General features: G+C 44.7%; 1 protein-coding gene across 1 annotated transcript in view; it reads left to right on the forward strand.

Moving 5' to 3' along the window:
* The window catches only part of GALNT14 (polypeptide N-acetylgalactosaminyltransferase 14), a 378,698-nt gene that overhangs the window by 346,961 nt on the left and 4,552 nt on the right, over positions 1 to 27,185 (forward strand). Inside the window, exons 10-13 of the mRNA XM_007938807.2 lie at positions 3,967 to 4,093; positions 6,676 to 6,768; positions 11,726 to 11,809; positions 13,334 to 13,478. Coding sequence (XP_007936998.1) covers positions 3,967 to 4,093; positions 6,676 to 6,768; positions 11,726 to 11,809; positions 13,334 to 13,478 — 449 coding nt within the window. The remainder of the gene's footprint in view (positions 1 to 3,966; positions 4,094 to 6,675; positions 6,769 to 11,725; positions 11,810 to 13,333; positions 13,479 to 27,185) is intronic.

Genomic DNA, 27,185 nt, shown 5'->3' on the forward strand with positions numbered 1-27,185 from the left:
GTTTGGTGGTGACCAGAGCACCTTGGTGGAAGCATCCAGCCATTGTTGGAGGCTAGTGCTGGAGTCCTGGAGTAGAGTTGGGGCTGGTGAAGTGGAGGTGAGTCCTCAGCATCAAGAAAACTGTGGCATTAGATGAGATATCCTCCCCCCCCAAAAAAAAAAAAAAAAAAACAGCAGAAGCAGGAAGATACTCAAATACAAGTCTTAGGGTGAAGTAGGAGAAGAATTCTGGAAGACCAGAAGGAAGGCTGAAAAGGACAGTATTTTCCAAGATGGGGGAATATCCACAAATGGATTAGTAGAACATAGTGCCTAAGGCACTTGACTGCTAACCAGAAGGCTGGCGGTTCAAACCCACCAGCCACTCCTTGGAAGGAAGATGGGGCAATCTACTTCCATAGTGATACTGCCTCGGAAACCAAGGAGGGGTCGCTATGGGTCAGACCAACTCGATGGCACATAACAACAACAACAAAAAAGCAAAATGCTGGGTAAAGGACACATGGGGAAAGAAACAGGTTGTGAAGGAAGGGGATTGAGATAGAGTTGAGGCATAGGTTGGAGAGACTCATGTTGCAAATGAGGAGGGACATATGTCTCATTTGAATACATGGGAAGGAAGAGACCATAGCTGAAATGTGCATATTTTAGAAGGAAGCTGGCATAAAAATTTTAGGTTATATCTAGCAAACCAGGACTCAATCTCTAGTTTTGAAGGACTAGAGGATTTTCCTTTTTGGGAACTGGAGAAGAGCCTGCTTTGAGTCCCCAGGAAAGAGTTGATTGAAACTCAGTAGACCTTATAAGAAAAAAAGACTTACTGAGATTCAGATTCACAAATGTGCTAACATAATTCCACTATCCAACCTCTTAAATCCCTAAATGAATTCACTGCCATGTAAAGATGCGGATATTGGGTAGTTGGCTAAGCTAACTTGTTTGCTCAGGGACTATATTAGTTTCCTAGGGCAGCTGTAACAAAATACCACAGAGTGGCTTTAAACAAAAGTAATGTATTTTTTCACATGTATTGTCTGGAGGCTGGGAGTATGAGATCAGGGTATCAGCCATATTGATTCCTTCTGAGAGCTCTGAGAGACAATCTGTTCTAGCCCTCTTTCTCAGCTTCTGGTGGCTCTCAGCAATCCTTAGTGTTCCTTGGCTTGTAGATGCATCTTCACATGAGTCTTCCCTCATCTGTCTCTTTGTGTCTTGTCTCCTCTTTTATAAGATCACCACTCAGATTATATTACAACTCACTCTGTTCCAGTATGACCTCATGTTAACTGATGACATCTTCAAAGACCCTATTTCCAAACATGGTAATGCTCACAGGTACTGGGGTTAGGACTTCAACATACCTTTGTGAGGGACAGAGTTCAATCCACAACAGTGAATCTCACATAAGCACCAACATGGAGGGGCATATGATTCAAATAATGTCTCAGCAGAATACCAAGCTGTATATGGACCTTTATGGGTCTAAATCTCAAACGTTAAGTCCACAAATTTCAATATTCTCCTGTGGCCAGAGATGGGCAGAAGAAGAAAGCTGTAAGTCATCAAAGAAGTTGGAAATGAGCATGGGATAGGTGATGCCCCTTATTATTCACATTTTAAAGAGACAGGCTTGAAGGAGATGGCTCAAAATAACTGCAGGTGACCTGTAAGTAGTACACCTACTCCTCACTTACCTCATTATCTGACATTCTGCATAGTAAAAAAATCTACCCAACTATTTTGTATATTAGTGATGTACATCTGGCAGTAATGAATGCCAAGATGCAAGATGAGAGTTATGTGTCAACTTGGCTGGCCCATGATTCTCAGTGGTCTGGCAGTAATGTAATGATGTGGTTTGGAAATTATGTGAAGATGTGCTTATCTTCCATTTTTGCTTAACACCAGTTTTCACATAATGACCTGGTCTTTGGAATCTAACCATGTCAGTAAGTGAGAAGTGGGTATACTTTGAGTTTACATGATTATTCTCATAATTAAGATCCTGATAGCAATCTTGCAAAGTATTATGATCTTCACTTGACATAGAAGAAACCAAGCCATGGAAAGTTAAGTAGGTTTTCCCAAAGATGTAGCCAGGAGGTTATTTAGCTTGGGTTTGCTGACCCCAAACCAAGCTCTTCCTGTTTCCTTTCCCTCCATGTTCTTGCCATCACTGAGTAAGAATCTTGAGAAGTCCTTCTTCATTCTAGAATCTACATTCTCTCCACTCAATGAGAACATTTGAACTTCCTGTGAATGAGCTACAGCTTTTTCAGGAGAATGCGTTGACAGTGGGCAAAGGGGCATGTGTGGAAAAGGTGGGGTTGGCACCAAGGAAGCCTTGCCTGCAGTTCAGTGGCCTTTCCAAGGGCATGTGGAAAGAGTCAATAGGAAACAGGTAAGTGGGATGACTGAGGACAGGTGCATGAGAGCAGACGAGGATCAGGACGAAGCATTTGAGCCTAAGCATCTGCTTTGGAGTCTGCCAATGAAGGAAGATGGAGAGCAGGAAGTGGAAGGGACAGATAAAGGAGGGAAGAGCCCTAGCAGAGAAACCAAGTGAGGCAGGCAGGTGGGGCCCTAGGTTGCTGGAGGATGCAGGTATGTGGTGGGAAGGCTCGAGCATACCTGTATCTTCATTATCTCTCCTGGAATCATGACCTGCCTTCACATAGCCCCTCACCCAGGGAGTCTCTGGATTTTTATGAAATAGTCTATCCTCTTCATACTTTAACTTGGTTGCAGAATTGTAGGACAGACAGGAAATCCCACAGATCAGACACTGGCCTTTCCTTCCATTGCCATACCAAGTGGGCCGCAGGAGGGTGGCCCATCCTGGGTGCAAGCAGTAAGGGGGACCACCATAGGTAGAAAGTTTTAAAACAGTAATAAAGCTGTCGTTTAACAGCTGGTCTGATTTTTATTGTCGCCATACACTGGCAATTCTAAACAATGTCAGTGATAAAATACTCCTCCAGCAGAACCACTACACCCCTAAATCGCCCTTTTGCATGTCGATGCTCCCTTCTCCAACAGAATCACTGCTCCAAGCTTGCTAGTAAGCTCTCTCGGGAGAAATGCACTCCTTCCCTACAGCCTGGCCACAGCTGCCCCTGCTGACTCCTCCCCACCTACTTCTCTGAGCTTTAGTAGCAGCAGCAGCAGCAGCCAGGAAGAAATGGATATGTGTGCAAAAGCCCCCCCCCCCCCCAGGGAACACCCCAGTGACAGTTTTGAGGTTCCTGGCATTTTCTCCAGCTGCTCTCAGCTCTGAGTTACTGCTCAGCCTTCTGCCTCCCAGGCTGTGATTCAGGTGGCTCGACAGAATTAATCGTAGGACTGCAGTCTCAGTATTGGAAGGAGCTGTGGACCCCTTGTTCAAGTGCCTTCTGGCGTTTACTCTTCTCTGTTGGGTCTTGGCCATGTAGTTTTCTAGCCTGTCTTGAGAGGGAACCATATTACTCTTGACAGTCACTTCTGAGTCCCAGCTATTCTTTCAAATTCTCAAATGAAGTGTCTTTCTCCATCTTCCACACAGAGACCTTCCATGTGTTCAAGAGAAATTCTCAAGTTGTCTACAAGTTTTCTTTTTCCCAGGTTGTAGCATCCCAGTAGAGTCTCCCACCATCCTGGTTACTGTGTTCCAGGGGCCAGTGTGTTCCTCCATGAGAGGGAACAGGGGCTTCTCAGTGTCAGATACTGTTCTACATCAGCTCATATCATCCTCTGAGGTGTTACAATTATCATTCCCACTTATGGATGGGAAAACTGAAGCTGCCCAGCCAGTGGAACAACTGTGGCTGCAGAGCCTGCTCTTAACCACTGTGTCATAGGCTGGCTGCTGTAGGACCCTGCCATGGCTTTAGATCTGCGATTCCCTAGCCCACCTACTTCCTGTGTCCTGTGTCGCCTCTCCTCTGAAGGAGGCAGAGTGGTAAGAAAAGGAGCATGACTCTCTTGCAGAAATCTCCTTCAGAGTGTGGATGTGTGGCGGCAGCCTAGAGATCATCCCCTGCAGCCGAGTTGGGCATGTCTTCCGGAAGAAGCACCCCTATGTTTTCCCAGATGGAAACGCCAACACTTATATAAAGTAAGTGAGTGTCCAGGGGCGTAGGTGGCCATGGTCAAGAGGTTTCGGGTGATAGGTTGCAGCTGTCCTTGGTGCTCTTGTGTTCTGAGTGGGTAGGAGCTGCACATTGCGCTTCCTGGGACAGCCTGAGTGGGAATTTGAACCATCATACCCAGCATTAGGAATGGAAGAACCACAGGGTGTTTTCCATCCATTGGCTCCCCTGACACCTGACAAGGCCTGACACATGACCATAGGGAGTTCAAGACACTGGACAGTGCTGCCCTGCCAGGGTGCAGGTTCTAGGTATTTAGGGTTGTTTGGGGTGGGAAAAGGGCAGCTGGTTTTACCCGTGAGTTTTAGGTGTTACGCTGCTCCCACCTTCAGTCTGGGTGACTAGAAGAAAGGTCCTTGGGATGATGTGGGGATCAAGGAAGCATGGTGGATGCAATTTACAAGACCTCTCCAGGACCTGGTCAATGTGCAGGAAGGGTCCAAGCAGGCAGGTGCTGGGATCCTGGTTCCTTTCCTAGGGAGGTGCCAGAACTCAACCCCCATCAGTGCCCACTTGCCTGTTTCTCACTCCTTCCATCCTCCATATGCCCTCTTTCTTCCTTCATTTCTTATAATCTTTTTCCTCTCCTTCATAAATAACTTACATTATGTGCCCCCCCCCCCTTTATTTTTAGCTTTCCCTTTAACTTCTCTCCCATTTCTAATCCTCTTGTCTCTTATCGTCTGATTCCTTCACTCACCCACTATTCCTCTTCCTTTTTCTAACGTTTGGTCCATTTGAGGGGAGAAGAAATGCCTTAGTTGAGGTTCTCTAGAGGAGCAAAACCACTGATACATATATGTATATTTATATATATGTGTGTATATATATTGAGAGAGAGAGATTTAGTTCAAGGAAGTGGTTCATGCAGTTTTGGGGGCTGGCAGTTCCCAGATCAGGTTAGGGGGCAGACTAGATACCTCTGGTGGCTCATGGGATTGTGTGGCTGGTGAATCCAAAATCTGCTGATCAGATCACAGACCAAACTCCCCTTTCAACTGACAGGCTGATTTCATCAGATCACATAATAGAAGGTGATTACATTATATTACATTATGGAAGCACAACCAGTCTAGTAGTGTCTGCCAAAGCACTGAGAATCATAGTCTAGCCATAGTCTAGCCAAGTTGACACATAATATTACCCATCACAGAGAGAAAGCACCTCTTTTTGCATTTTTCTTTCTTTGAGATGTCATTTCCTCACCTGTGTTCATCCTTCCTCAGTTTTACACATACGAATGGGTATGGGTCACATCCTGACACAGCAGTCTCGTGGCATGGGTTTGAGCAGTGAGAAAATTGGCAATACCTTTTGCAAAACCATGGCAGGCAAAGGAAAGGCAATGAGAAAATCAGCAGACCAAGGGGCAGGGGAGGAAGCAAAGGCAGGACTGTCTGAGCACTAGAGTTTCTAAAGAAGGAAAGAGAATCTGGGAACGGCTTGCATAGGGAAGTGATGTGGCTGTGCAGAAGCCACATGGCCACCTGGGAGGGGCCAACTGGGAATGAGGGGCCAGAGCCTTGGCTCTGAGCATCGTCATTGAAACAGGTCCTGGCCAGTGAGCATCCTGCATGCTACTGGTGGGTAATTAAGCGGTTAGAGGAATGGGCACAGATGTTTCTTAAGCTTCCAGTTTGCAAATTATTAAGTCAATGGGAGGGGCCAGTAATGGCATTTGATGTACTGAGAACTGGGCTGGGCTTGCAGAACTGCACTCCAGGTCCAACAGCTCAGAAGGACTTACTGCACTCCTCTGTCAAATGCCTCTGCTCCAAAACAGAATGAGAAATCTGGAGGAGGAGTTAACTCTTTCCAGTTAGACCCCAAGTTTATTTCTCTGGGCCTTGGCAGATGCTACCTGCTCCAGCACTGTTCTGGGCATGATTGTTCCCTCTATCTTTCCTCTCTACTGTGGGATTCTTCCTGGTGCCCTGGCATCCCTGACTGCTGAATGATGGCATCCTCAGTGTCCACCTCTCTTTCTGTCTCTTTTTCTGTGACCTTTGGTGTTAGAATCAGAACAAACATCTAACAGTGCCTGAAAGATATGTCTTGGTTACTTAATCCTTTATACCTGCACCTGTCTGGCTTCCAGAAAGACCTGATCTGTGGAGAGCCTGTGACCTCAGTGTTGCCCCTGTGCAAACGGGAAGCATCTGGGAGCATGAGCCCATGTAAGGCCAGGGGTGGGATACTCGACACAGGCCCTGCCTTTTCATATGGTTGCCAGCAACAAAGGGATACTCCAGGCCCTTTTGTCCCTGTTTTTATGAGAGTCGCAGAAATTCAGTTTCTGGCATGATTCATCTGGCCTGTGTCTTTGGGGGAAAGTGTGTATCATACTAAACCCTGTCTTGGGGTAAAGGCACCCTTGGAGATCAGATGTGGCTTGGCTGGGTTTAGGTCCTGGGAACAATGTTAGTGGATTGAGTGGCTTCACATGGTGGGTGCCTGGGTAATGCTGCCTATTTGGCCACGTGTGTATTTTTAACAGAATATGTCACAAGTCCTCTCCACCCCTTCCTGACACTCCTTGTCTCCCTAGGAATACCAAACGGACAGCTGAAGTATGGATGGATGAATACAAGCAATACTATTATGCTGCCCGGCCTTTTGCCCTGGAGAGGCCCTTTGGGAAGTAAGTGTCCTTCTGATTGAGGAGTTCGGAGAGTCAAGAAAAACCCACAGGCCTGTGGCAAATGGTTCAAGGCAGGCCTGGCTGCTATGGCCATCCGTCTGTTCAGCAGATCTCTGTGAGCCTCTGAGCTTCGCCAGGGCCCAGGGAATGGCTATTCTTCTATCTCATCCTTATAGCTTCTGTTCTGTGCTGGGAGCACAGTTAGGTAGTTTTATGGAATTATGATCTGGCAACATATGTGGAGGTGAGTTCTTGTAGAAATGTAGACTAGTGGACTCAACGCCTAGGTCCCTTCCAGGGCATACTTAGACAGCCAAGCTTAAATTTTCCTTCTTTCTTAGAGCAACAGGATGCATACAGATGTCCCCTCCAGCAACACTCCAGTCTCATGAGGATAGAAGAAATGGAAAGAATGTTTATTAACACTCAATACCATTACATAAGTTATCTCATTAATCTTCCCAAAACTCTGAGAAATGGATTAATGATACCTATTTTACAGATGAGAAGACTGAGGATTAAACATGTTAAGAAACTTGCCCTAGATCACACACACACTGTAAGGGAAGGATGAGGACTCAAAACCATGCCTACCTGTGATGGAAAATTTGGTAACTGACATTGGAGATGGTTGCACAACATAATTAATGTAATTGATGTCACTAAATTGTAAGTGTGAAAAAATGTTAAAATGGCAAGTGTTCTTGATATATATATATATATATATATATATATATATATATAAACAATAAAAGAAATTGAGACATGGTAATAATAACAACAATAAACGAGAAGTTTCAAACAAACAAAAAAACATACAAATATGATTCCAAAATTGCATTCCATAACCGAGAGCTGATTTGAGTAGAAAAAAATGCAACCTCATTTATGTTATCATTTGCATTTCTATGGGGGTAACCAATGATTAGTCACATATTAGACATAGGAAGGCTATTGAGCAGATGTTTTATTTTTTGCAGCCCAACATCATTGGTTGGGCCCACCACTACCCTTGAAGATTAGATCTGAATCAACCAAAACGATTTCCACCTCTGAAATCATAAATTCATCCTGCCCCTCCAGTTCTGTTACTCAAAGCCTCCCAAGGCATTCATTGCCATTGGCCACCCCTCCTTTCTTCATCTCCTTCCCTGTCTAGCTTGGATTCCACATATTTCCTTAAGAAGAGTGCTTAAAAATATTGTCTTTATATCTTTGACCCCATTGTCCATCTATAAGCATCCTCCTGGTAAAGTTTTCCCAACCTGGGGTGAACCGGACTTTCTACTTTGTCCTCCCAACAACACAGGCGAAGCCCAGTCCATGACCATCAGTCTTGGAGAGGCTACAGAATGCCTACTAATCCTGCCACTTCCCTAGTCAGAATTCTGCCCTAAACTCCACTTAAACCTCTTTTACTCTCTTTAAATCCTCCCCATCTCCTTTCATTCTCAGCAAATGACCCACCTCTGCTTTATAGACAAAGTAGAGGACATCAAGTTCCTAAAACAAACCAACCTATCACCTTCACTGCATCTGTACCACCGTTCTCTATCTCTTTTCTCTCAAAGGACAGGATCTGCTTCCTGGCATGTTAGGCCAGCCCTCAACCTGTAGTCTGGCTCTGCCATTCATTCCCACATTCATTCATAAATCAACATTTACTGAATACCCTCTGCCTGAAGTCATCTCCTCATGCCTCCTAGAGCATAACTTCTCAAGCTTTAATGTGCACATAGATCTCTTGGGGATCTTGTTAAAATGTGGGATTTGACTCAGGAGATCTGCATTTCTAATACGCTCCCAGGTGATACAGTTCTGCTGGTCTGAGGACCATAATTTGGGAAGCAAGGTTCTAGGGGGTAATTACCAAACTTGTTGGCACATTAGAATCACCTGAGGAACTTCAAAAAAATATGATGCCTGTGTCCCTATCCACTAGAGAGTTGATTTACTTGATCTGGGATGTGACCTGTGCTGTGGAATTTCTAAAGACCCTCAAGTAATTCTAATGTGTGACAAGTGTGGAAACTACTTTTCTAGGGGACTTTGCCTTTCAGACTCTTCTCACCCTGATCTCTAGTCTCTCCTTTACTATATCTCTCCCTTCAGCATTTAAACTTTATTCAAGTATTTTACATCTTTCAAAAAAATAATAAGGAAGTAAGGGAGGAAAGAAAGAGAACAAACTACAAAATCCTCCTTCACTCTAACCTTGCCCATCACCTTCACCCCATTTTGCTCCTTCAGAGCCAAGCTTCATGACACAATTGTCCACATTCCCAGCCCCCTCTGCCTCTCATCCCTTTCCTGACAGCCATGTGACGCTTTGTCCCACCATCCTCAGGGACAGCTTCACCCACCTGCTTGGTTCACCCATGACTCCCTTGGACCTTTTACCATCAAGCTGTTTTGCTACCTCTCAGCACTGTGAAACTCTGTGGACTCTATTCCCCATGCCACCCCTCAGGAATGCCTCTGATCCCCAGAGTTCCTTAACTCAGCTATCTTGGCTACTGTCTGCTGTCAGACTCCTGGAGCTCACTTCCATTTACAACCTCAATTTCCTCTCCCCTCCCCGTGATATTGTTCTTCCCTGTCATAAACACTTCTCTTCCTATTACACATTCTCCCTGGTGTGACCATCATGTCTATGCTGCTGACACATCTCTCTCTAATATAACCCTCTTCTCTGAGCTTCAGTCTCTTCCATCCAAGTGTCATCTATACATTGCCACCTGAATGTCTCCCAGGCTCCTCCAACCCACAATTTTGTCCCTGAACTTGCTCCTCACTCTATAGTCCTGAATGCCAGAGAGCCATCTTCCTTGTATCCTGTGCCCAAGTCAGAAATCTGGTATCAACCTTGACTCCTCCCTCCCATATCTAAACATTCTCCCAGTCAGTGATACTGCCTCCTGCAGGCAGTGACCAATCAGGTTCTTGCCAAACATCGAACATTCAGTATTTTAAACAAATTGACACCATTTCCATCTCCATAGAGCTCATAGTCTAGTGACAAAGGCAGGCTATAAACACATAATTTTATAGGCAATCCTTTAAATTACCAGTGTGGTTAGTGTTATATAAGAAGTTTTGATGCTTGAGAGCACCTGGCCCAGTCTTGGGGAAGGGTCGTGGGAGAAAGTGGGGTAAAAGGGGGTAAAGCTGGCAAGGTATGGATAAAACTTGGTGGGTGCTGATGGTGCCAGTGAAGAGGAGTGGAGGGATTTGAACCCATCACTCCTCTCTACTCCCACCCCAACTGTCCTACTTGAAAACACCATTAGCACTTGGATTTCTGCCACAGCCTTCTATCTGGTCTCCCTGTCCCCAGCTTTGCCCCATGGTCTCAGACCCATTTTCCATCAAACCAATAGTAAGATGCCCTTAAAATGCAAACAGTGCTCTCTACTCAAAACCGAACAACTGCATCCCATTGCCTTTAAAATAAAGTCTAAACTCCTCAACCATGCCTCACAAGACCCTTTATGGTCTGTGTCTCCGTCTATCATCCTACCCAATCCCCTCTTTAATTCCCCCAACATACATTCAATATACACGTATTTTAAGCTCTTATAGTGCCTCTCCTGCTGACAGAACTCTTTTCTCTTCTTTACATGCACAAAGTTCTCTTTGCTGTTCCCCCTGCTTATAATAGGGACCCCTATCTCACACACTTTCTGGTTTGTCTACATAGTGTCCACTTCTGCCTTCCACATACCAGCTTCCAAAGTGTCACCTGGACTACCACCAACCCAACAAGCAAGGGTACACCTAGGAGGTGCTCACAGCCCCATGTGCTCACTCTGTGTCCATGTGTGGTGTGTTCCATGGTCTTCCCTGCTGCTTGAAAGCTTTCGATCATATCACAGGATGGGGACAGTGCCTGGCACATACCCCCCCCCCAAAAAAACTAAACACATTGCCATTGAGTTGATTCTGACCCATAGCTATCCCCATTGGGTTTCCAAGGTGGTATCTTTAGGGAAGTAGGTTGTCCCATCTTCCTTCTGTGGAGTGGCTGGTGGGTTTAAACCACCAACCTTCTGGTTAGCAGTCAAATGCCTTAGGCACTGCGCCACCAGAGCTCCTTATTTCATTAACAGATACATGACCAGTCTCCAGAGCCAGCCAAAGAAGAGGATTCTTTGAAGCTGGAACCATGGGTTTGGGGTCGTATTTTAACTGTAGAATCTAAAGAGATTGAGAGTCAACCCAGAGCCCTGGAATGAATTATTAACAACACAATAGATGTTCTTGCAGCTTTGTTTTTTTTTTTTTTTTTTTTTTTTTTTTTTATTAGGATTTGGGTGAAGATTTACAGAGTAAATTCACTTTTCATACAGCAGTTCACATATACTTTGTCTCATGTCATTGACCAAAATTTACAATGCAGCAGCTCCCCTCCCACTTCCTCCCCATAGTTACCTCCTCCCAGTGTCCATCCCTTCATACTCTTCGAGAGGCCCATTTTCTGCCAACCCTGTATATGATCTTGGATACACTCTCCATTTAGACATACATAATTGTTTAGCTTGTTCACCCATCTATCCGTCCCTATACCCATATTTGCTTTCATTAACAACTCAGTATTGTATTTACAAAGGGGTTCATATTTGTTGTTTGTAATGCCCCTGTAACTCTCTCTGTCTTTCTCATCCTCAATGCTGCAGCTTTGTTTTTAATGAAAAGTGAAAACACCTCCAAACTGCATTTTCAAGTAAATGCACAAGTCCTTGGTGTGTTACTGCACCGTTGTGAGATACTGCTGTTTCCATAGCTGTGTCTGGAGCTGTAGAAATCTCTGCTTGCTGAATTCCTCCAACACCCTCAGGAGAGACATGGGCGCAAAGCGTGGGCACAGGTTATACTCTGTGCTCCCCAGCCTGAGCCGCTGTTGCTGATGCCTGTCTCTTTCACACTCTGTTTTGTCATTGTGTCTCCCCATCCCCAGCATTGAGAGCAGACTAAACCTCAGGAAGAATCTGCGGTGTGAGAATTTCAAGTGGTACCTAGAGAATGTCTACCCAGAACTCAGGTATCCTTCTGGCCTCTTTGATTCTTTGCTGTCTACTGGGAGGGGTTCTCAACTTATCTGGTCTGGAGGAAACAGCTTGTGGGCATCTTGAGGAGGGGGTTAAGTCTCAGAAGGTCTAGGAAGACCAGTTTACTTCCCTTACCCTGAAACCTGAAGGGGAGTTACATTTCATCAGTGTTTTTGTTCACTGCTGTTGTGTTGGTCCCTGACTCATAGTGACCCAACATACAGTAGAATGAAATCCTGCCCAGTCTTGCACTGTCCCATCATCAATTGCAGATCAGACCATTGTGAGCTGTGGGGTTTTCTTTTTTTCAAATATATTTTTAAAATTTTTTTATTGCGACTTGGGTGAAAGTTTACAAAGCAAATTCATTTTCCATACAGCAGTTTGTACACATTTTGTTTCATGACATTGACTGTAATTCCCAACAATGTAACAGCTTCTTCCCTGTGTCCTCCCCTCCCATGCACTCTTGTCCCCTGAGCTGTCTCCCCGTGTAAACACTGCCTTTTTGTTCTGTGATTGATCATTCTAAGGAGTGTATTTACCTGATGTAAATGTTCCCCCTATATGCCTCTCTGTTGTTTGGCTGGAAGCCACAGGAGTAAATTCAGTTCCAGAACTGAGGGGTAATGAGGGGCCATAGTTTCAGGGGTCTTACTAGGTTCTATGAGACCAGCAGACCTGGTCGGGGTTTTTTTTTTTTTTTTTTTTAATGATTTTGAGTTTTGTTCCACATTGTTCTCCCACTCTGCCCAGGATCTCCTGTACTGATCCCTTTCTGAGTGGTTGATAGTGGTAGTTAGGCACCATCTAGTTCTTCTTGTCTCATAGTCATATAGGCTGAGGTTCACATGGTCCACTAATCCCTTGGACTAATTGTTTTCATGCATCTTTGGTTATCTTCATTCTTCTTTTCTCTGGACAAGGAGAAGCTCATTGTTGTGTCCAGATGGCCGCTTGCAAGCTTTTAAGACCCCAGTCCCCACTCACCAATCTTTAGGGTTTTCACTGGCTGATTTTCAGAAGTAGATTGTCAGGCTTTTCTTCCTAGTCTGCCTTAATCTTGAAGCACCACTGAAACCTGTTCAGCATCATTGCAACATGCAAACTATGTGTATGGAAGAACTGAACCTGGGTCTCCTGCATGAAAGCTAGAATTCTACCACTGAACCTCCAGTGTCCCCTATATTTCATCAATAGCATGAGGGATTTAGGTTAGCTAGTAGCACTATTCCTCAACTGTTGGGGTCTTGACCCATGGGCTGCAATCTAAGGGCATGGGCTTGCTGCCTCTGGCTCCATGCTGGAAGGCCCATCTACCCTTGTGTCTCGTGAGTCTTTCCTTGTTGCTTTGTTCTAAGTGGCATCCGCTCCTTTCCCCCATCAGTGCAAAGGAATACAACAGAGCCCACTGAGATGCCCTACCATTTTCAAATCACTCTCCATGTCCATCTCCCACTGCTGCGGTTGCTACCAAAGAGCAATGGATTCTCACATCTCTTGTGACTTTCCTCTAGGATCCCCAAGGACTCCTCGATCCAGAAGGGCAATATCCGGCAGAGGCAGAAGTGTCTAGAGACACAGAAGCAGAAAAACCAAGAAATACCCAATCTAAAATTAAGCCCCTGTATCAAGCTCAAAGGCGAGGAAGCCAAGTCACAGGTAAAGTCACTAGCTGGGATGCAGGACTGTGTGTGGCAGAGAGAAGGGAGCCGGCGGATCACACAGGCATGGTTACCTGCTTTACATGACATCAAATGCTCAGTTATACCATAGACCAGCGGAGTATGAGATGTGTGATTCCCTCTCACTCTGCATCTGCCTTTCCTCCTCTTGGTTTCCAAATGCACAGAATTTCTCTGAAAGACAGCATATAAGGAAGCTTCATGCCTATAGAAAATTGCTTATTTAATGATCAGATGTTTATGAGTGTGTCACTGGTGTCCTACATGCTGGCAGTAAACATGGGCTGGATCAGGCAGGGTGGATGACACAGCCACCTTGCAAATATAAAATGCAAAGAGAACAGGCTTCTGGGGAACGCAGCTCCAGGGTAAAATGCCTGGTATGTGAGTGTCCCATAGATTTTCTCTGACTTCTCAGTAGTCACAGATTTGGTGAAACCGTCAGCATCACCGACTGCCCCCATCTCTGGTCAGTAGTGCCCTCTTTCATACCCATCTTGCCTTTCTCTTGCTCCATCTCTATCTGCCACTCTTCCCAAGTCCGGAGTAGCCAGTGTATCATCTTCTCAGAAAGGTTTTCTTGTGCCTTACTACACTCATCCAAAGGAGCACCCTCTGTTCTGTTCTACCCTTGAGGAGGGAACAGCTCTTTTTAAAGTCATTGCCAAATCCACAGTTTGTCCCAACCTCTATAATAGTTACTAGTTGCTGTCGAGTCAACCAGCTCATGGTGATCCCCTGTGTGGTAGAGTATCACTATGCTTCATGGGGTTTTCAGTGGGTGATTTTTCAGAAGCAGATTGTCAGGCCTTTCTTCTGAGGCATCTCTGGGTAGACTCAAACCTCTAACTTTTCTGTTAGCAACCAAGTGCATTAACCAGTTGCACCACTAACCCTTAGTGTTGCTGAATGTGGTATAGCACATCCATCATGAAACTCCTCTCCTGGCTTCTGTGGCACCACGTGATCCTGATTCTCCTACATTCCTGTCTTGCCCTCTGTTCTCTTTGCTGGCTCTCCTCCCCTACTTTCATATCCTGATGGCATTTATTCACCAACCTTCTCTGTTCACTGTTATTTTCTCTTTAAATTGTTTCTTAGAGATTTTGTTCAGCTTCCAGCTTTGGCAGTCTTTATTTTATTGACTCACAAATCCTGTATCTTTTTTGATTCATGAATTTGCTCATTCATTCATTCATTAAGTAAACACCTATTGGACACCTCCCATGTCTGTAGATCTCTACTAACTATAATGATGCAGAGATGAAGGCTAGTTGGCAAGCCTCAAGGACCCGTTAAGAGTGCAGAACAAGCAAAGAAGCAGCCATTATGATATAATTTCCATCCAAAATAGAGTTTTCTGCAGGGTGGAATAGAAACACCAAGAAATAACATCCAGATTATACTTCAGGATCAGGAAGTCTACCCAGAGGTGGATCCTGAAAGATAGGTAGAAATCAGCCAGGCTAGGGAGGAAAAAAGACCAGCCCAAGAAATACAGCTTGCTTAAACACCTGGAGGTGAGAGTCTCACGATACCTTTGAGGGCTGCAGGGATCCTGTGACTGGAGGGGTGCTGTGTGAGGGAGCAGCACAAGGTGAGGCTGGAGAGAAGTGAGAGCCAATTCATGGTCCCTTTGCCATCTGAGGAGGAAGAGTTTTGTCCTAGAGAGAGGGATACTAATAGATCCCAGGAGAGGGCTTGGGAAATCACAGATTGGTACTGAGATCTCCTGCCCAGACTCTCCCTCCCAAACATTGCACAATAGAATGAGTCCACAACCACATCAAGTTCAAGTCAATACATAGGTTCCAAGCACCTCCCCATCTTGATCCCCCTAATTCTCTCCATGTGTCGCCTTCTCCCAGGCACCGATATTCCAACCCATCTATTTCCTGTGGTTCATCTTTCTCCAGTGTTGCCCATTTCTGGCCAGTTCTATCACTTCTTCTTTCAGAATAGCTGTTGTTAGATACTGTCTTAGTTCTCTAATGCTGCTATAACAGAAATACCGCAAGTGAATGGCTTTAACAAAGAAATTTATTCTCTACAGTTTAGGAGGCTAGAAGTCCAAATTCAGAGTGCTGGCTTTAGAGGAAGGCTTTCTCTCTGTGTCTTTTGGTCCTAGGAGGATCCCAGCACAAAGACCCTGGGTCCAAAGGATGTACTCCACTCCTAGTTCTTCTTTCTTGGTGGTAGTAGGTCCCCCTCTCTCTGCTCCCTTCTATCTCCTTTTATCTCTTGTAGGATAAAAGGTGTTACAGACTACATCCAAGGGTAGCTCCCCTTACATTGGATCAGGGTTGTGACAGGACTGAGGGTGCTACACCCACCCTAATCCTCTTATAGCTGATTGGCTTATCACATCAGATCACATCATGGGAGATCATTACATAACTGTCACATTACATCATTACATAACTGCCAAACCACTGAAAATCATGGTTGTAGCCCAGCTGACACATATTTTGGGAGCCAGAATTCACTCCATGACAAACCCTGTGTTCATTCTTCATGCTAGTTCAGTATTCCTCAACCTTGGCACTATTGCTAGTTTGGGCCAGATAACTTTTTGTTGTCAGGGGTGATCCTTTGCATTGTAGACTGTTTAGCAGCATCTCTGGTTTCTACCCTCCAGATGCCAATAGCAGTCCCCTTCCAAGTGTGGCAGTCAAAAAATGTCTCCAGACATTCCCAAATCCCCTGTAAGGGGCAAAATCACCCCAGTTGAGAACCATTGCCTTAGACTATAGCAGCAGCCTCCCACTTGCACCCCCACCCCCTCCATTCCTGCTTCTCATCCCCTTTTTTCATGTGATCACCAAATTACTGTTCCCAAAATGCCATCTCAGTATACCCTTCAGGGGCTTCCCATTGTCTACCACAAAATCCCAGGCTCTTAGGCCTGGATCCGTGGCCTCTCACTGACTGACTTCAGTTTGCAGTGGCTCTCCCAACAGGATAGGAAATGGAACTTCCTAAGTTGGGTAGGAAAAGGGCAAAAGAAACAGGGGTGTCCATTTGGCCCTAGGTGTGGCAGTTTGGCTGAGAATGACACAGCTACTCAAGTAACATCTTGTAACATGTTGTGAGTAGGTGACACACAGCCCTCTCTTCAGAATCTGTGGCGGATACTTGTAGGGACCTCAGTAACAAGATTTTTTTTTTTTTTTTCCTCTTTCCCTAGGACAGGAGTTTGCTTGGTCTGCCTCCAGCAAAGCAAGGCTTTTCCAGTATTGAATGCTTTGGCTGCTGGATCATTAAGTAGGGCGAAGAGTCTAGAGATGTGTAAGCACAGAGAGGGTCTCCATGAGGAGTCTGCCAAGTCTTTATTTGACCAGAGGGTAACCATGCCCCTCCCCATAGACCACCCTGTAGTATGAGAAGAGGGCAGAAAAAGCTGTCATCTATAGGCAATGAAGGTGATCATAATAGCAGTCTTCAAGTGGACAAAGAGTTCCTTTCTAAAAGATAGTCTAAGCTGTCACTTTTCTTTGCTTTGGAGAGAACAGTTGAGTTGGTGTAGCAGCAGAATGAACTTAGGAGAATGGAAGAACACCTCGAGATGGAAAGGTATTCAGTCCAGTTCACCAGACTCTCCCAAGTGCCTGCTATGCTCTGGGCACCAGGCTGCATGTCCTAGATGAATACACAGCCCAACGGCTGAAGTGATGGTATGCTGAAGGTTTTAGAACCATGTCAGACTAGTAGAAATTCATGTAACCATTGCAGACAAAATTATGTGTATGTGTGTGTGCGCACAGTACGTGCCCTTGTAGGACTGACTTCTGTTATCTTTCTTTTCCTTCCAGTAAAACACTCCTTCCTGTGTAAACTAACAGTCCTGTCTTTCTCCTTCCCAGCTCTTTCTGCTGATGGCATTGGCAGGGTTCTATCCTCGTAACCCTGCTTTGCCCACTTCTCTGCACATCTTCGTCCTCTTTACTTATCCTCCCACTTGGCCTATCACATCTGCTCCTTACTCCTTCTCCTCACTTGTTGAGCACTCTCTGCCTGCTCTACCTCTTCTGTCCCTGAGAGGCCATATCACAGAAGTGACCTAAGAATCCTGTCAGTGGTATTACTATTATTCCCATTTTATAGAAGATGAAACAAAGACTCAGACAGGTGAACCCTGGTCATATACTAGTAAGTGATAAAGGCTTCTCCCAAAAAAAGGAATCAAACTCACTGGCACCAAGTTGTTCCAACTCGTAGTGACCCCTCCTTGAATTTCCTAGGCAGTATCTCTATGGAAGTAAATTGCTCAGTCTTCCTTCCCAGCAGTGGCTTGTGGGTTTGAACTGCCAGCCTTCTGGTTAGCAGTCAAATGCCTTTGGCACTACACCACCGGTCACTTTTAAATAGCTGTTATTGCTAGCGATGGCAGAGTCACAGCTGTCCCTGAGATCCCACTTCTGGGATATAAATATTAACACATAGATCAGACCCACCTTCATAGGAAGTGTCTGCCAAAAGATACTTATTCTTGGTCAGTTTCCAATGGCAGCCCTTAGGAAAGGGAAACAAAGCCTGTATCCCCATGCCAGGGACTGGGAGGAGGAGGCCAGCAAAGAGGCCCATTCCTGACATTTAAAGGGATGCAAGAGGATAAATGAAGGTCCCCATTTCTCATATCCATGTCAGACCATGGGAATACATGCAGTGCTGGCTTCTAGCCTGTGCCTGCCCCCTTTCCATCCCAGACTTGACTCTGTCCCACACGGTGAACTCCCTAGCCCTGACATGCAAGCTTTGTCACCCCTTTATACAGATCCCCTTGGGCCTAAGTGTGTATACTAGTGACCCAGTCCACCCTTGGAAGACAACCCAGGATTGAGATCCACGCAGGTCCTGAATGAGACTCAGGTCATGTGGGCTGGGGGTTCTGGGGCAACAGATACCCAGAGTGAAAGAGCACCAGAGGCAGGGCCCCAGCAGCTCTGAGGTCTGGTTCCAGCTGGCCATGCAACCCCCTCTCCCTAGTGTGTCTGATCTGGGAGCTCAGATGTCCTCACTGCTAAAACGAGACTACTAGCCTCTGCCTGTCCTCCACTTCTGACCCGGGCTGATGTCCTTGCTCCACCCATCCATCCATCCCTACCTTGTGTCTCCTCCTTCCCCGACTGCCTTGTCAACCTTGGGAGCAGATGTTTTTAATCTCTGTATATCAAAGGTGTCAGCACACTGATGCCTTGGGTGAAATGAGAGAGAAATACATCATCCACTTGTAAACATGTGCAGCCCCAGAAGTCTCCAGGTTAACAAGTTTCCTCTTAACTTTATTGGATTCTCCAGGAAAAAAAAAAAAAAAAATTGTGAAAGATAGAGAGGAAACAGATAGAACAACCTAGTTTCTACTTCAGTTTCAAGAAAGGGAGAAACACAAATTAAAAATATTTTTATTTTTTAGTATGTCCTTCTACCTATATCCCCAGCAATCTAAGCTATTGGCCTATGAAACATGTGTCAGGCAACTCGATAACCTAAATGGGTGAGATGAAGAGGAAAAACTTGTCTCCAAAACCCAGACTCAACATGGCACCTTTAGGTGTGTAAAGCCTGAGTCTACCAGGCCTAGGTTTCTGGCATGTCTCTTTCCCTGCTTGGTGACCCCTTCTTTCCCTTGCTTTCTCAGCATACCCTTGGGAATGGCCCCATCACAGCTGCCACTCCAGCATATCTCCTGGGAGGTAATGAAAAGGCAGTTTTCTTAAGCATGTTGTCTGAGATCATTTCTTTTTTCCTATTGGCTTCATCGTCATCAACAAAGCAGACCTAAACTGGGCACTTGCTATGTGGCATGTGCCATTCTGAGCACGTGTATGTATTGACCTATTTACTCTTCACAGTTACCCTCTTCAGTAGAAACTGATCCTAACTTTATTTGCCATATGAGGAAACCGAGGGACAGAGAGCTAAGTAACTCACCCAAGTTCACAAGGTTCGTAAGTGGAGAACCAAGATTCCAGCCCCACAAGTCTCTCCAGAGCCTAACAGATGACCCAACAGAAAATGTAGTAAATGTGGATTTTTAATCACACATATATCTTTACAACTTGGGAGGAAAGGATGGGCTGGGTTAGAAATAAATACTCAAAACATGAGTCTAATGAAGGTCCAGATGGAAGGAGGCAATGTGTCTTGGAATGGGTGTGATCCCCTGCTGTCTCTGGCTAGAGAGCTTCCAATGGAGAAAGATTGAAACCTGTGTATCTACACAGCTGATGAAGCCAACTCCAGCACAGCCAGCCAGTTCCTTTTGGTTGTTCTCACAACGATACCAGTCACTATGGCTGATCCTTCAGAAATCCAGGTGCATCAAGAGGTCAGCTGCATTCCAGTTCAGGTGAACCCAGACTTACTCATTCCAGACACCTTGTCTGAGAGTGTTTCAAGGGAGTGTTGGATGGATGGGTAATTTTTCTTTGTGACCTCAGGTTCCATGCCAGCTGGTGGTCCTGGATACACTCTCTGGCTTAGGTCCTATCTCCCCAAGGAGGACCCACATTCACAAAGTCAGTACTGGAGTCTGCTCCTGGCCAACATCTTTGATCCTCAGTGTTCTCGTCCATAAATCCATACCTTCCTCTCAGGAGATTCTTCTAAGGATTAAATAGACAATAAATGTGAAGTCTCTAGAATGTGCCTGGCTCTTAAAATAACCATTTATAAGCAGGAGTTACTGTGGCTACCTAACCACAGCAAAACCAACAATGTTGTCCTGCATTCATTTTTTCTTTCCAATTATTTACCATTCTCACATAGAAGAATTTTTTATGTGAAACACCATCAGCACATGACATGGGCTTCTACGTTAATTAAAACAAAGTCACTTAACTTCTGTCTGTGTGTTAATGTATCTATCTTCACCCAAAGAAGAAACCCTGGTGGCACAAACAGTTAAGCACCCGGCTACTAACCAAAAAGTTGGTGGTTCAGACCTACCCAATGGCTCCGCAGGAGAAAGACCAGCTATCTGCTTCTATAAAGGTTACAGCCAAGAATACTTTATGGAGCAGTTCCACTCTGTCACATGGGGTCACTATGAGTCAAAATTGACTCAACAGCACCTAACAATAACAACAATCTTTCCTCAACCACTTCTTTCCACCTGTCATAATAATACTATTCATATTGTGCATACTATGTGCCAGGGGCCAGGCACTGGTCTGAGTATTCTACACTTCATCCCACAAAGTATATCTTGTTATTACCCCCATTTTACAAATGGAGTAAGCAAGACTTAGAGAAGTTGGACATCTCTACCCAAGTCATCCATGAGTAAATGCCAGAGCAGGGTTTAGACACAAGCCAACTGCCTCTAGCTCAGGCCCATGAGACTAGGCTAGGGTTTCTCAAGCTCAGCAACATGGCTACTAATACTGGATAACGCCTTGTTATGGGAGTTGTTCTGTACATTGTAGGAGGTTTAGCAGCATCTGTGGCTTCTACCCACTAGATACCAGTAGCACCATGCCCCTTCCCAGTTATTATGACCATCAAAAATGTCTCCAGACATTGCCAAATGGCCCCTGGGGTGCAAAATAGCCCCAGGTGCCCCAGGCTGATTGCTTCTTACCTATTAGAGTAGCAGGTGCCCCATTCCAAGATGATCTCCACTGCTAGGGCCCCTGACTCCATCCATATACCTGCCTTTTGGAAATCTACTCCTCCAGTTATCTCCACTTAAGAAAATCTTTCCTCTCACCACCTCCATCCAGAACAAGATAAGACAGATGTGACCCTGTTTCATCCCAGCTTTTGCAACAACAGTCAGGCGGACGTTTTTTGGTGAGAAAATCTATGCCCTCACTGCCAGACCACATCCTTTTCCTGCCAGCAATTTTTTTTTTTTTTCTCCAGAGACTTTCTTTGTGGCATAGATAGCTTTATAGTAGTCCAGCCTGGATGTCTCCCTCCCACATTCATTGATCTCCTCTTCCTCAGCCCCTTGCTAGGGGCCAAGGCTCCCACACCAACCTCTAGTCTCTAGGCCACCTTCCATGGGTGCAAAGTATCCTTGTGCATCAATGAGCTGGGGAGTGTTAATCATGGGTTGTGGTTTTGCTATCCTGCAAATGGAGACATCATCAGGGAGCCTACACTTACTGAGCAGGTAAGGCCAGCCTCAGCGACAGCCACCGCCACCTTCCCAGAACCCATTTCTGATTCCAGGATTATTTGATAAAGCCATTCATCATGGCCATTCTAGGAAGTCTGACAGGCTGCAGAATGGGAATCAGAAAACCTCTCTCCCTGCTTCCCGCCTCTGCCTGCTCCTCCTGCAGGCAGCTTCCCCTCTCACCTCTCCTCTCAAAGATGTGGCCAGAGAGCATCATTTCTCTGGGAAACTGTGAGGCTAAGTTATTTAAATATGCCAGTAAAGTACTAACTAATAGAAAGTCCACTTAGTGTGAGAGCTTCGATCCGTGTCTGTGTATATTCACATACTCCCCTCAGGAGAGAGGTTTTGGAGGTGGTTTCCTCAGCCTAAAGCCCCTGGGTGTGCCATATCCATCCTTCCTGAAAGGCACTTGTGCGTGGGCTGTCTCAGGTGTCAGAAGCATCCAGAGTACTTACTGGTCTTGAGACCCCTAAGATACTAAAGGGAAAATGCCAAAATGGGCTTTTAGAGATTGTGGTATATTTTTAAGTTTTTATGCTTATTCATAAACACTACTCATCTGTCACTTTGTTGCACTGTGTGGCTTGTGTGTTGCTATGAGGCTGGTAGTTATGCCACTGGTATTTCAAATACCAGCAGGGTCACCCATGATAGACAGGTTTCAGCCGAGCTTCCAGACTAAAACAGGCTTGGAAGAAGGAGGGGACTATTCACTTCTCAAATAATTGACTGGTGAAAAGTTTATGAATAGCAGTGGAACATAGTCTGACATATTACTGGAAAGCTCTATGAATAGCCCTGAAACATTTTCCAATATAGTGCTGAAAGATGAACCCCTCTGGTTGGAAGGCACTCAAAATACAACTGGGGATGAACTGCCTCCTCAGAGTAGAGTCAGCCTTAATGATGTGGATGGAGTAAAGCTTTCAGGACTCCATTAGCTGATGTGTCATGACTCAATGGGAAAAAACAGCTGCAAACATCAATTAACAATTGGAACATGGAATGTACAAAGTATGAATCTAGGAAAATTGGAAGTTGTCAAAAATGAAATGGAACACATAAAAGATCGATATCATAGGCATTAGTGAGCTAAAATGGACTGGTTTGGGCCATTTTGAATCAGACCATCATATGCTTTACTATGCCAGGAATGACAGATTGAAGAGGAATGGCATGACATTCATAGTCACAAAGAATGTATCAAGATCTATCCAGCAGTACAGTGTTATCGGTGATAAGATAATATCCATCGACCTACAAGGAAGACCAGTTAATACTATTATTATTCAGATTTACCCACCAACCAACAAAGCCAAAGACGAGGAAATTGAAGATTTTTACTAACTTCTGAAGTCTGAAATTGACCAAACATGCAATCAAGATGTGTTGATTATTACTGTGATTGGAATGCAAAAGTTGGAAACAAAGAAGATTCACCAGTAATTGGAAAATATGGTCTTAGTGATAGAGATGATGCTAGAGATCGCAGGATAGAATTTTGCAAGACCAATGACTTATTCATTGCAAATACCCTTTTTCAACAATATAAACAGCAACTAAACACATGGACTTTGCCAAATGGAATATACAGGAATCAGATCAACTACATCTGTGGAAAGAGGTGATAGAGAAGCTCAATGTCTTTAGCCAAAACAAGGCCAGGAGCTGATGGTGGAACAAACCAGCAACTGCTTATATACAAGTTCAAGGTGAAGCTGAAGACAATTAAAACAAGTCCACGAGAGCTAAAATATGGCCTTGGTTATATCCCTCCTAAGTTTAGATACCATCTAAAGAATAGATTTGATGCACTGAACATCAAAGACCCAAAACCAGATGAATCATAGGGTGACATCAAGAACATCATCCATGAAGAAAGCAAAAGATCATTAAAAAGACAGGAAAGGAAGAAAAGACTAAAATGGATGGCAGAAGAGACCCTAAAACTTGCTCTTGAATGAAGAGCAGCTAAAGTAAATGGAAGAAATGACAAGATAAAAGAGCTGAACAGAAGATTTCAAAGAGCAGCTCAAGAAGACAAAGTCAGTTATTTTAATGAAATGTGCAAAGACCCAGAGTAAGATAACCAAAAGGGCAGAACGCGTTCGGCATTTCTCAAGCCCTAAGAACTGAAGAAAAAATTCAAGCCTAGAGTTTGCAATATTGAAAGATTCTATAGGCAAAAATTTTAAATTAGGAAGGGAGTGTGTCAGGGTTGTGTCCTTTCACCATACTTATTCAATCTGTATGCTGAGCAAATAATCCAAGAAGCTGGACTATATGAAGAAGAACATGGCATCAGGATTGGAGGGAAAATCATTAACAACCTATGATATGCTGACAACACAACTCTGCTTGCTGAAAGTGAGGATGACTTGAAGCACTTACTGATGAAGATTGAAGACTACAATCTGCAGTTTGGATTAAATCTCAATTTAAAGAAAACAAAACTCTCACAACTGGACCTGTAAGCAGCATCATGATGGATGGAGAAAAGATTGAAGTTGTCAAAGACTTCACATTGCTTGGTTCTATGATCAACACCAATGGAGCCAGCATTCAGGACATCAGACAACATATGTTGTTGTTGTTTGCCGTCGAGTCAGCCCCAACTCATAGCGACCCCTCCTTGGGTTTCCGAGGCAGTATCACTACGGAAGTAGGGTTGCCCAACCTTCCTTCCGAGGAGTGGCTGGTGGGTTTGAACCACCAGCCTTCTGGTGAGCAGTCAAGTGCCTTAGGCACTATGCTACCAGAGACAACGTATAGCACTGGGCAAGTTGACTGCAAAGGACCTCTTTCAAGTGCTGAGGAGAAGACTTGTCTTCTTTAGGACTAAGGTGTGCCTGACACAAGCCATGATATTTTCAGTCGCCTCATATGCATGTGAGAGCTGGACAATGAATAAAGAAAACCGAAGAAGAATTTATGCTTTTGAGATGTGATGCTGGAGAAGAATGCTGAAAGTACCATGGACTGCTAAAAGAACTAACAAATCTGTCCTGGAAGAAGTGCAGTGGAATGCTCCTTGAAAGTGAGAATGGCCAGACATCGTCTCACCTACTTTGGTCATGTTGTCAGAAGGGACCATTCCCTGGAGAAAGATGTCATGCTTGGTAAGATGGAGGGTCAATGAAGGAGGGGAAGACCCTCAAGGAGATGGATTGCCACAGTGGCTGCCACCATGGGCTCAAGTATAACAGGGATCATGGGGCTGGTGTGGGATCAGGTGGTGTTTCGTTCTGCTGTGTATAGGTTCACTATGAGTCGGAGGTGACTCGATGGCACCTCACAACAACAACAACATAGGCAAAATATTGAGAGGTGCAAAAAAATCAAAAGAAGATGGAATACACAGACTCATTGTACCAAAAAGAATTGGTTGACGTTCATCCATTTCAGGAGGTGGCGTATGATCAATAACCTATGGTATTGAAGGAAGACATCAAAGCTGCACTGAAGGAATTTGCAAAAAACAAGGCTCTAGGAATTGACAGAGTACCAGTGAGATGTTTCAACAGACGGATGCCATGCTAGAGGCATTTACTCATCTTTGCCAAGTTATTTGGAATAGACAGCTACCTGGCCAACTGACTGGAAGAGATCCATATTTATACCCTTTCCGAAGAACAGTGATCCCACAGAATGTGGGAACTATCAAACAATATCATCAACATCACATTCAAGTAACGTCTTGCTGAAGATAATTCCAAAACAGTTGCAGCAGTATATTGACAGAGAACTTCCAGAAATGCAAGCTGGATTCAGAAGAGGATGTGGAACAAGGGGATATCATTTCTGATGTCAGATGGATCTTAGCTGAAAGCAAAGAATACCAGAAAAATGTTTACTTGTGTTTTATTGACTATGCAAAAGCATTCAGTTGTGTGGATCGTAACAAAGAATGGATAACATTGGGAAGAATGAAAATTCCATGACACTTATTGTGCTCATAAGGAGCCTGTACGTAGACCAGGAGGCTGTCATTCTAATAGAACAAGGGAATGCTGTAAGGTTTAAAATCAAGAAGGGAGTGTGTCACGGTTGTATTCTTTCAGCATACTTATTCAATCTGTATGCTGAACAAATAATCCTAGAAGGTGAACTATATGAAGAAGAATATGGAGTCAAGATTGGAGGAAGACTCATTAACAACCTGTGATATGCAGACAACACAACTTTGCTTGCAGAAAGTGAAGATGACTTGAAGCACTTAATGATGAAGATTAAAGACTACAGTCTGCAATATGGTTTACTCCTCAACATAAAGAAGACAAAAATCCCCACAACTGGACCAATAAGCAGCTTCACAACTAATGGAGAAAAGATTGAAGTTGTCAATTATTTCATATTACCTGCTTCCACAATCAACACCAATGGAAGCAGCAGTCAAGAAATCAGACAACATATTACACTGGAAAATCTGCTGCCAAAGACCTCTTTCCCCTAACACAAGCCAAGGTGTTTTCAGTTGTCCCATATGCATGTGAGAGCTGGACAATGAACAAGGAAGACTGAAGAAGAGTTGATGCTTTTGAGTTGTGGTGTTGGCTGAGAATACTGAAAGTACCATGGACTGCCACAAGAACAAACCAGTCTGTCCTGGAAGAAGTGCAGCCAGAATGCTCCTTGAAAGCAAGAATGACCAGACTTCGTCTCATCTACTTTGGTCATGTTGTCAGAAGGGACCCTTCCCTGGAGAAAGATATCATGGTTGGTAAAGTGGAGGGTCAGTGAAAAAAGGGAAGACCCTCAACAAGGTGGATTGACACAGTGGCTGCAACAGTGGGCTCAGGTATAGCAAGGATTGTGAGACTGGCACAGGACTCGACAGTGGTTTGTTCTGTTGTACAACTTGACGGCACCTAACGAATAGCAATATGTTTAATCAGTAATACTTTTAACATAAAATACATGATGCCAGTGTGATCATCAGATGATTGCAGGCTTTATTTTGTAAATGTTAATTCGTGGTTCACTGAAGGCGTTGTGATTGGGTAATGGGACAGAGGGATGGGACTCATCTTTTAATGTCAGTGACTGTATGTTGAACCTCATTTCCAGAGAATGGCAAAAGTCTAAATCTGAGGCCAGTTGTACTGTGGGGCCAGGGCAGATAGTCCCTGGAAGCACTGCCCTTAGACTGGGGCCTAGGACCTTGGTTCTCTTCCCATCCCACAGAGTAAGGAATCTCAGGGCTTCACCAGGACCTGTTCTTACCATCTAGATTGTCCTTGCATATCTGCAGCCACAGGATGCCCCACCCACATGGCACGAATCTCATTCAGGACCTGTATGGATCTCAACCCGGAGTTTTCTCCAAGGATGGGCTGGGTCACTGGTACACACATCTAGGCCCAAGGGAGAGTGTAAAAAAGGGTGACCAAGCTAGGATGTGCAGGCTGGGGAGTTCACCATGTGGGATAGAGCCAGAGGTGAGATGGAAAGGAGGCAGACACAGGCTGGAAGCCAGCACTGCATTTGTCCCCATGGTCTGATGTGGATCTGAGAAATGGGAGCCTTCACTTATCCTCTTGTCCCAATCCCTGTAAA

This window comes from Orycteropus afer, unplaced genomic scaffold (assembly GCF_000298275.1).
Source record: "Orycteropus afer afer isolate SDZICR_OR568_19922 unplaced genomic scaffold, OryAfe1.0 scaffold00054, whole genome shotgun sequence".
NCBI lineage: Eukaryota > Metazoa > Chordata > Mammalia > Tubulidentata > Orycteropodidae > Orycteropus > Orycteropus afer.